This window comes from Mus caroli, chromosome X (genome assembly GCF_900094665.2).
Source record: "Mus caroli chromosome X, CAROLI_EIJ_v1.1, whole genome shotgun sequence".
NCBI classification, from domain to species: domain Eukaryota; kingdom Metazoa; phylum Chordata; class Mammalia; order Rodentia; family Muridae; genus Mus; species Mus caroli.
Window position 1 is genome coordinate 151,308,828 of NC_034589.1, and position 11,426 is coordinate 151,320,253.

General features: G+C 42.8%; 1 protein-coding gene across 12 annotated transcripts in view; it reads left to right on the forward strand.

Annotated features, from left to right (window-relative positions):
* The window catches only part of Ctps2 (CTP synthase 2), a 133,841-nt gene that overhangs the window by 86,802 nt on the left and 35,613 nt on the right, over nt 1-11,426 (forward strand). For 11 of the 12 annotated variants that reach the window (XM_021152651.2, XM_029473358.1, XM_021152653.1 and 8 more), the window contains 2 exons: nt 4,926-4,981; nt 8,760-8,856. The exons of the other annotated variant lie outside the window; for it this stretch is intronic. In XM_021152651.2, the coding sequence (XP_021008310.1) occupies nt 4,926-4,981; nt 8,760-8,856 (153 nt within the window). The remainder of the gene's footprint in view (nt 1-4,925; nt 4,982-8,759; nt 8,857-11,426) is intronic. 12 annotated transcript variants of the gene reach the window in all.

Genomic DNA, 11,426 nt, shown 5'->3' on the forward strand with positions numbered 1-11,426 from the left:
TGCTTGCCAATCACATATGAGAGCCTGGTGAACCTCAGCACACGGGTGGGGTAGGAATGAGACTGGCTTGAGGAGAAGGGAATCACATTACCTTTGTGGCTTACAGGTTCTCTTTCTTCCCTCTACTCCTGCCTTCTTTATCGTAGATAAAGAGGCTGGGGTGAGGTTGTAGACTGCTTGTCTAACATGCACACGACCCTATCCTCAGCACCCAACAAGCAAAATCTATGACAGAGAACAAAGCACTGCAATGTAGGGTTAAAAGCAGGGATGACATTTAAATTGTGATGGTTGAACCTTGAAAACTAGACATACTAAGCTGGAGAGATGGCTGGGTGATTAGGAACACTGGCTGCTTTCCCAGAGAACATGGGTTAGATTGCCAAGCACCCACAAGGTGGCTCACAACCACCTGGAACTCTAGTTCCAGGGACTCAGATGTTGTTCTGCTATTCTTTGGCCTCAGGCACTCATATGGTATGCACTTAAATGTCTGCCGTTTAAAGGTAAACCACCAATACACATAAAATAGAATTTAAAAGATGAATAAAATTGACATATAAAATATGACTGCAAAAATATAAAGTTAGGGAAAGGGAAGCTATTTAGATATTGAAAATTACTGAGTTGTTTCATAAAAATGGAAAAGACATTAAAGCCCAAAAGTCGCAAGGAAAGGAGAAAGCTGGAAGCAGGCCCTGATTCTATACTTTAGTTTTCTTTCTTTGTGGAGTTGGAGGTAGAGAACCTTGTGTGTACGAGACAAGTGTTCTTTCTGAGGTACACCCCAGTCATTGGGTTTTTGAGGCTGTCTTTCAGTATGTAGCCAAGGTTTGTCTGGAATTCTCCATCCTGCCTTCACCTTCAAGGAGCTGTGGTTCTAGGCATATGCTATCATTACTTAGCTCCTGACTGGGTACAGTGTCAGGAGTGAAGACACTATGTGCAGCATTTCAGTTATTCTTGTCACAACCTCGGACCCAATGACCATTATACGTAGACCAGAATCTTTGTCATCCAGGTCACTTGTTAGAAAGCCACCGAGCCAACTCTGAACCTCCAATGTGATATGGAATGGCTGAATTGTAGAGAGGAAAATCCAGAGCCCGCTTTGCTTTGAATAGCCTTGAAACAAGACTCTGTGTCCTCTGTCTTGAACAAGAAGAGGAAGAGGAGGAGGAGGAGGAAGAAGGAGGAAAAGGGGAAGGGGAAAGGGAAGAGGAAGAAGGAGGAGGAAGAGGAGGAAGTGTCTTTGTCTGTAATTGCTAAATCAATATTGGCTAGAGGGCTTGAGAAATATCTCATTTGGTAAAGTGCTTGCCTTGCGAGTATCAGTGATGGCACAGTAAAACTACTGAACTGGATCATTCTGTGGGTAGAAAGAAAGGTTTATTGGAGATCAAGATGCTAAGGCTGGGAGCTGGAGTGGGCAGAGAGAAACAAAATGTTGGGAAAGCAAGTGGATTTTCTATGACAGGATAATACATATAACCTGTTGAATGTGTATAATGTTCCTTGTATATGTGTTCTCAGGGCTGCCTAACACCAGACAAGCAGTTGCTGAGCTCTTCCCACTCCCAACAGTCCTCAGTTGTCTATGGTTCTTTATAGGGTTGAGGCTTCCTGCTCTTTTCCCCTTTCAATCTGACATGTTCATTCTTGTCGTCCTTGTTCAGCTCACACAGTGAGACTTTATGAGTATGATTTCTGGTATTCATTGTTTTAAATTTTTTTTTTAAGATTTATTTATTTATTATATATAAGTACACTGTAGCTGTCTTCAGACACTCCAGAAGAGGGCGCCAGATCTCGTTACGGATGGTTGTGAGCCACCATGTGGTTGCTGGGATTTGAACTCTGGACCTTCGGAAGAGCAGTCGGGTGCTCTTACCCACTGAGCCATCTCACCAGCCCCATTGTTTTAAATTTTAATTTTATGTGTATGAGTGCTCTTAACTGCCAAGCCACCTCACTAGCTAGGATAGCCCCTAAGCTTATCCTTAGTTCAGAACTATAACAGTATCACATGGGTTGCTTTTTCTGAATTGATTTCTAGTAGGTTTGTAAGCAGTCAAGAATGATTTTTAAATGCATCAAATAAAAATTCCAAACAGTGGGATGTGGTGGCTCAGACCAGTAATCCCAGCTACTCCAGAAGCTGAGGCAAGAGAATCTTTGGTTTCAAAGACTGCATGGGCTACAAAGCAAGTTTAAGGCCAGTTTAGGGAATTTTGTGAGACCTTGTCTCAAAATGAAGACATTTATATAAAGGTAAGACTGACAGTGTAGCTGTCAATGATAGAGCACTTCCGTAGTGTATGTAAGGGCCTGGGTTTAATCTTCAGTACTAATAAATAAGTTAAGCAATACTAAAATTCCCAGAACTGTCTCATCATACACTATACACATTATATATGCATGTCTCATTTATTCAACACAAACCTATTACTGCTTGCTGTGCTCTAAGTGTTGGTCTTAAGAATCAGGCAGGTCCCATGTTTGTCTTCTGCCACATAGAACTTTCAATCTATATCCTTTCTTTCTGTCTCTATTTCATTAGCTAGAAATAACAATAACAGTTATATATTTGATTTCCTTACTGTTCTAATACCTCAACTTATTTAATCCTCATAATGACCCTATGAAGTAAGATTATCATAATTCCCATTTCGCAGATAGGGAAAACTGAGGCACTGAGGCTAAGTCATTTACTCAAAGTGCATATCTCTTAAATGGTGTAGAGGAATTTGAAGTCATTCAGTCTGGCTTCAGTGTATCTCTCTCCTCCTCTCTCCCCCTTTCTCTCGCCTGTGAAATAGATACAGTCAGCCTAGGCTAGATAACAGTTCATAAACCACACGGTTTCTGAACTTTACAAAGGTTGATCTAATGCCTTTATGCTTTCCAGCTGTGTATCACTGTGCTCTTCCCCATTTGTCTTTGATTTTTATGAATTAGTACAAAGGTGATCCCGAATGACCCCACCCTTTGGCAGTAACCTCAGATGGAGCTCTCTTGAAGATGCTTTTTGCCCCAACTCTCCCCACCTCTCTAAAAACATCTGAACTATTCACTATTATTCATTTCATCACCACACTCTCTGTCTGTATGGAAAGAATTACAGATAGAAGCATAACTGTGGTCATCATGCACACAGAGGCATGTAATGGGCATATAATTGTTCTCAGTCAAAAGCTCAAATGAAGTCACAAGGCATTAATCTGGTTGTTCTCAGTTGAGACTTCCTATTCCAGCTTCATGATGTCTTTGAGAATTCAGTAGCCACCCTGTCTACTGAATGGAGCCTGGCTCTGGATTCTGTAGGTTTTAACAGTAACTGCAGCACTTTTTGTCCCTTGCATGTGTGCTGGGGTCTGCACCATGAGGGCTGCTGCTGTGGGGATAGTCACTGTCTTCTTAGTGTGTCCCACTATTGTGACCTCATTGAGTGGAGTTGGCTGATGGAGCTGACTCTGTCCATATGCTCCTGTGGTCACTGAGCATCCATCTTGTAGTTACTGTGCCCAGGGTGTTGCTGAAGGCGCTGCTCTGAGCTGCAGTGGTAAAGCTACATGGCTGGCTAAGGGCTTCCTTGCTTGCTTTGCAGCTACACGCTCCTGGGTAAGAAGCACAGGGGAACGAGGTGCTCTTATTTACTCCCCTGCTCTTCTCATCCTGATGCTCAGCTTGTTTCCAGCTGTTGTCTGTTAACGCAGCAGTGAACATCTGTGAGGTCAAATCTTCATCTTCATTTCAAGAGGCTTGAGCCCCACCTCAAACCTCTGGCAGTACTAGAATCTCTGAGGGTTGTGGGATATGAGTACATGTGTGCGTGGTGTATGTTTGTCTATATAGGTACATATATATGTGCCATAGCATGTGTATGTTTATATATGATTGTTTGCATATGTTGGTACATATGTGCCATAGCATGTGTAACAGTGTTTATATATGATTATGTTTGTGTATGTAAGTACATATATATGTGCCATAGCATGTGTGTGTTTATATATGATTTGTGTGTATGTTTGTGTATGTAGGTACATATGTGCCATAGCATGTGTGTGTTTATATATGTTGTATGTGTATGTGTGTGTGTGCAGATATGTGACAAAGAGCATGTATGGATGTCAGAGAACGTCTGAGTCCACTCTGGCCTTTGGCTTCATTGAGGCAGGCCTCTCTTGTTTCCTTTATTGTGCTGTGTACTTGAGGCTAGCTGGCTGGAAAGTTGCCTCTCGTGTTTCCACCCTCAGCCTCGCTGTAGAAATGATGGCTTACAGATATGCACCACATTCAGTTTTTCACATGGGTTCTGGGAACTGAACTTGGGTTGCCAGGCTTTTGATGTAGATGATTGCATGTGCTGAGCCATCTCCCCAGCCCAAACTCAGGATCTTGTACATGCTAGGCTAGCATTCTTCTACCCAAACATTCTACCAGTGAGCTACACTCATTGTTTAGAAGTCACATCTTAGGGCCAAAGTATATTTTTAGGGAAGAATATGCAGAAATGTGAGCAGTAGGGTAGGAAAATATGGAGGTGGCTCTGGGGACATGACTCAGTTGGCATAGTGCTTCTTTTGTATGTACAAAACCCTGGGTTTGATTCCCCAGAAAAGTTGGGTGTACATGCTGGGGAGATGGCTCAGTGGGTACAGCACTTGTCAGAGTTCAGAGCCTCAGCACTGTGTAAAGAGCTGGGCATGGTGGTGCGTTCTTATAATCTCAGTACTGGGGAGGCTTGGGACTAGAGAATTGCTACAGGGTTTTCTACCAGAAGACAAGACAATCTAGATTGTCCTCAGAGTCTGGTCCTTTCTATGCCTCTGTTAGAGATCACAGAGGGTTTCTCTACATTCTTGCCGTGGGTGTGCTTCTGAGGTTTATCACTCAGTGCTAATTCTCTTCTTATATCTTCCCAGAGAAGCTTTATGGCGACGTTCCTTACATAGAAGAAAGACACCGACATCGCTATGAGGTACGCCTTTCATCTGAATTACTGAGGGATGTGGATACCTGGTGCAATGAATCCCAGCAGTTATAAGTGGGCCCTTTGGGGAAAGTGCCCAGCTCATAATATCTGTAAGGAAGGCTGCTAAAATGTCCCTAACACACAGGCAAAATAATCAAAGGAAGCTACTGTGATGAAAGAGTAGATGATGGCAGAGTATCATAGAACCTGACTACATCTGGACAGGCACGGCAGAAAGACTACCCTAAATCAAAACAAGCTCATCATTCCTCCTTAACCCCTGCCGCTTGTTTCTTAGCTTTGAGAAAGATAGATAGCATCCAAGAAGGAGCCAAATGCTTCTGGCACCGGAATGAGTGTCTGGATCTTGTATGGTGGATTAGAGCTTTCAGGAGCCTCTTCTGAAATTCACATTAAGCTCGAGGTTTAGTGTCCCATGACTCAAAGGAGTTAACTGCTGAGATTGCAACAGACATGGCATTTAGAACTGTGTATGGCCATTGGTGGGGTTACTTAGTCAATCATGATGTATTTGGGTTTGGAGATAGGAATCTCTTCTGGTTGTTTATTCAAGCCAATTTGAACAGTAAGGACATTTATTAGCTCAGATCACAGGTAGACTTGAAACATGGTACAAAGAGGACTCTTGTTGTTTCCATGGTTTTCTCAGCCTTCTTTTCTGTGTGTCTGGTTTGCCCAGAGTGGTCTCTCTCATCATTGTGAGGTGGTTGTCAGTGGCAACTGAAGTATGGAGTCTTTCTTCAGTCTGATTAGGTCACTTTAAAAACATTTGTCTCTTGGTTTTGTTTTTCTGAGACAGGATCTCAGTGTTTATCTCTGACTGGCCTGGAATGTCTCTGTAGACTAGGCTGGCCTTAAACTCACAGAGATCTCCCTGCCCCTGACTCCCAGATACTGGGATTAAAGGCTTATGCCACCAGTTGAAAAATATTTTGAGACACAGTTTCATGTATTCCAAGTTGGTTTTGAACTCCCTACACACCTGAGAATGCCTTAAATTCCCGATCCTCCAACCTCTACTTCCTCAGTGCTAAGGTAACAGGCGTGTGCTCCCTTGGCCAGTTTTCTGTGGTGCTGGAGATTGAGCTAGTTTCGTGCAGGGTAGGCAAGCTGTCTACCAATTGAGTTACACCCCCAGCCCTAATTGGGTCAACTTTAATTATATGTCAGCCTGTGAAATTTTTACCATCACCAGTGCTGTGCTGAATGTTGGAGGTCTTACACCTGAGTTTTCACAATATCAGCCAAGAAGAATGGGTACTTTAATCACTGTTCTATTGCTGTGCATGACCAAAGCAATGCTTAGAAAAGAAAGCATTTTATTGGTGACTTGCTAACAGTTTTAAGAGGTTTTAGTCCATCATCATCATAGCAGGGAGCATGACTGCACACATAGATCTGGAGCAATAGCTAAAAGCTACATCCTGATACTCAGGCTGAGAAAAAGAGCTGCTTGCTGGCCTGCCCACCCACCAATGGCACATTTCCTCCAATAAGGTCACACCTATTAATCCTTCTCAAATAGTTCTATTCCTTAATGACTAAGCATTCAAATATCTGAGCTACCTTAATCAGGGTTCTCTTAAAGTCACAGAACTTAAGGACTGTGTGTATATATATATATATATATATATATATATATATATATATATATGTATATAGCCCTGGCTGTCCTGGAACTCACTTTGTAGACCAGGCTCAAACTCAGAAATCCGCCTGCCTCTGCCTCCCGAGTGCTGGGATTAAAGGCATGCGCCACCACGCCCTGGCTGTTTCTATATATTAAAGGAAAATTTTGGGATGACTTACAGTCTGCTGTCCAACTAACCCAACAATGGGCAGCTGTGATTGGGATATTCAAGAATCGAGTAGTTGCTTGGCTCCACGAGGCTAGGTATTTCAGCTGGTCTTCTGTATGAGCTGGAATCCTGAAGTAGGTTCCAACAGATGTGCAAGCAAGTACAAGCAGGCTGAGAAGCAAGCCTTTTCTCTTCCATTGTTCTTATGTAGGCCTCCAGCAGAAGGTCTGGCCTAGATTAAAGGTGTGTACCACCACACCTGGACCTAAACTATTCTTTACATGGAACTTGCTCAATCCCAGTCTGACCTTGAACTCAGAGATCTGCTTGTCTCTGTCTCCTGGGAATAAAGGTGTGTACTACCTTACTTGGGTCTATGCCTTTCATGGCCACTATGCCTCAAGATTTAGATCAAAAACCTGTGTCATCTCAAATTAAGATATGGATCCGCCGGGCGTGGTGGCGCACGCCTTTAATCCCAGCACACGGGAGGCAGAGGCANGNGGATTTCTGAGTTCGAGGCCAGCCTGGTCTACAAAGTAAGTTCCAGGACAGCCAGGGCTACACAGAGAAACCCTGTCTCGAAAAACCAAAAAAAAAAAAAAAAAAAAAGATATGGATCCAAAGCCTGTGTCTTCTAGCCTCAAGTTCTGGATCACAGCTGTGTGCTCCATTTCTAGATTGTAGTTCATTCCAGATATAGTCAAGTTGACAACTAAGACTAGCCATCAAATGAGCCTATGAGGCTACTCTTATTCAAACAATCTCAGTGGGTTTATGTATTTGGCTTGACCAATTGGAGTCAGTTTCTGGAATGGGACAGATAAGAGCCTCAAGACCAAAGGAAAGAATGTCAGTCCTCAATCAAATTTGTGATTTGGAGGCTTGGAGAGATGGCTCAGAGGGTAAAGCGCTTTTCCCACTAGAATTTAGATTCCCAGCCTCTACATAAATGCTAGGCAAATGTGATGGTCTGCCTATAATCCCAGCACCCAGAAGGCTAAGACAGGATCCACTGGGCAAGCTTGACAAACTTCAGGTTCAATAGGAGACCCCACCTCAGTAGGCTATCTAAGAAAACACCCAATATCAACCTCTGGCTTCCACTAGCATGCACCCATATGTGCACATGTACACATACCCATGTGTACCCATACACATGCAAACATGTTTGTATACATGCACACCATACAAATACACATGTAAAAATGATGAGAAATTGGGGATAGATAGTGTTTGTTACTTTCTTGTTGCTTTGTAAAATACAGACAAAAGAAACTGAAGGATTTATTTTGGTTTATTGTTTAAGGAGCTATAGGCCATCACTCTAAGGAAGTTGGGATCGGGGAGTATAAGGTGGCTGATACCATTTTTTTCAGGGCTTAGGAAGGAGGGAGAGAGAAAGGAAAGAAGAGTGGAGGGATGGAAGGAGGAATACTGGTATTCACTTATGTTTTTCCTTTTTATTCAGTCCAGAACTCTAGCTATGGGGTAGTGTTGCTTACATCAGGCTACATCTTCCCTCCTTAGCCAGTTAACCCTTTGGAAGTGCCCTCATTTCATTCCCAGAAGTATGTCTCCTAGACGATTCTAAATCGAGCCAACCTGACAAAGATTAGGCATTCCAGGTTGTTAGGGGTGCTTCAATTGGGAAAGCAGTAAATACAGGATGCCCATAAGCAGCTGTTCTCTCAGTTCTGACTCAGAGTGCTTACATTGCCATAGTCCTTTGTTTTGAGTCCTACCCGCATGAGTCTTCCAGGTTCGTTTTATTTGAATTAGACTTTAATATTTCAGGTTCATCATGAGTTTAAAATTAGATTTGGGATGTTGAATGTAGAAATTAAGTAGAGGATCAGTACAGTGGAAAAATCCACCAACTGATGCAGGACCTCTTTATAAGCTGTTTATTATTATTTTTAATTGCTCTGTAGTTCAAAGACTTGAATTTTTCGCATTTCCAGGTGAACCCTAACCTGATCAACCAATTTGAAAATAAAGACCTTTGTTTTGTCGGTGAGGATGTAGATGGGAAGAGGATGGAAATTGTTGAGTTGACAAGTAAGTGGGTTCTTTGTTTCTATAAAGCTCCATGATGACCTAGCACCTTTTTGTCTAACATAGACTAATCTGGGACCTAGTTCATTGTTCCCTCTCCTAATTCCTCAATCATTTGAAACACATACAGAACTTCAGAATGTATGGGAAACACATTGCATATTACTTTGGGACCGGTTACTTTGAACTTAGCATCAATAGCTGCATTGTCCCAAGTCTGCCAGCTGTACAAGTAGTAGGCATCTTAGCCATTTCCTCTATCTCTGTCCTGTGTCAGCTCTAAGCTAAATGCCCTGCAGACAGCACACAGCTCATTGTCCACTGTCTCTCTTCTTGTTCTTTCCCTTGTTCTTGGTGGTCATTGTGGATGTATGGTATATGAGGGGCCCAGATCCTCTCCTGACTCTTTTTACTGTTTGTACTTGAAATGCAACCTTGGACTAGTCATTGATTTTCTAGACACTAATCAGTGCACTTAGAGTTTTTTGTAAGACCGAACAAGGGTCTGGAGATGTAGCTCATTTGGTCGAATGGTTGCATCCCATGCACAAATCCCTAGGTTTGGTCCCCAGCACAGTGTAACCTGGGCATGGTGGCACAGTCCTATAAAGTAATCCTGGCCAGAAGAGCACAAGTTCAAGGTTACATAGTGTGGACAGCCTAAGCTATATGAGACCCTGTCTTAACAGAAACAAACAAAACACGAAGGACTAGACTCCTATTGAGGAGGAGCACAGGAGGCAGCCTGGTGTGCTGGCTCATCCCTGTAGTCCCAGGACTCGGAAAGTTTGGATTCACGAAGACTGCTTTGATTTAAAGGCAAGCCTGGGCTTGTAGCGAGTTTGAGGCATGACTGGGTTACATGAAATAAATAAGTGGCACAGAAATTATTTATAGCTGAGCTAGAAGACTCTGAAAGCATAGGCCCACAAGCACACATTTGTTACTGACAAGACATAAGGCAGTAAGCAGTCTTCGCATTCATTCAGCCCTGCAAGAACATCATATGCCTGAGGACCTAGCTTGTCTCAGCTTTTTATCTTGCCCAGGGGTCAGCGCCAGTATGCTCATTTGTGTGTGTGTGTGTGTGTATTGAACTAATATGATTAAAAAAATTTAAAGGAATATTTAGGACATGGGAAAATAATTCTGTAATTATGTGACATTTGAGTTTCTTTGTGTCCATAAGTAGTCTTATTGGAGATTGGTGTAGGGGTGGAAAGGTGTGACCTTTTCCTCGCTCATCATAAAGGTCACAGCTGACATTCTTGTAATACAAGATTAATAAGAGAAAAGCAAGGGATGAGGATTTGGCTTGGTGGTAGGAGGCCCTTGGTTCAGTCCTCCACTCTGGAAGAAAAGAAGCAAAGAGATAAAAGAAAAACATGATCTAGTTAGTGTTTCTGATGTGATATACCACTATGACCAAAACAACATGGGAAGGAAAGAGTTTATTTCATCCTACCGGATACAATCCATCATTAAGGGAAGCCAAGGCAGGAGCTTGAAGTAAAACCACAGAGGTATGCTGTGAATTGGCTTGTTTTCAGGCTCATTTCCAGGTAGCTTTCTTATTTAGCCCAGGACCACCTGCCTAGGGATGATACTGTCTACAATAGCCTGTCCCTGCAACATCAGTTAACAGTCAAGAAAATACTCCACAGACCTAGGTTAATCTGATGGAGGCAATTCTTCAACTGAGAGTCCCTCTTCCCGGGAGTGTCAGGTTGACAGCTAAGATTAGCTGTCACAACTCTACCCCTTGTCAACATGACACTCAAACACATTACTGTTAAACCATAACTTCCTTTCTTGTCCTAAGATCTTGTATTGGTATCACAATATACAGCAGTCTAGTTTTTATAGTATCCAACTTGAACAATTTTTGTGCTTTAAAAGTCCAGTATCTCTTTAAAAATCCAAAGCTTCTTAACTGTGGGTTCTTGTAAAATTAAAAACAATTGAACAGATTATATACCTTTTTATTTGAAAGAGAACCAGGGCATAGGTCTAATCAGATCAAAGCAAAACCAAAGCCTTTAAAAATTTCCATGTCCAAAATCTAGGACTCATTCTTGATCTTCTGCGATCCCAGGTATTTGGTAGTCCCACATCTCTGGCTCTGCAGCTTGCAGCACACTGCTTGTGTTATATATTCTGGGTGACTTCATTCTACTCCTGCCACTGTCATTGGCTATTGCTCCAAAGTCCTGGAATCTCCAGTAATATGAGGTCTCCATGGCATTTGGGGTTGCACCTTCATCAGTGGCCTTCCATGGCTTCTCTTCTGGGATTCCAACTCCCCCACGTGGCACCGGGTTTCATCTTTTCTCCACTGCGCTTTCAGTTCTTCAGCTTTCGTGCTGCCCCGACCAGTGACACTATCAGCCAGTGGTGGCGCACACCTTTAATCCTAGAACTTGGGAGGCAGAGGCAGGTGGATCTCTGAGTTCCAGGCCAGCCTGGTCTACAGAGTGAGTTCCAGGACAGCCAGGGCTATGCAGAGAGACCCTGCCTTAAAAAACTAAACACACACACACACACACACACACACACACACACACACACACACA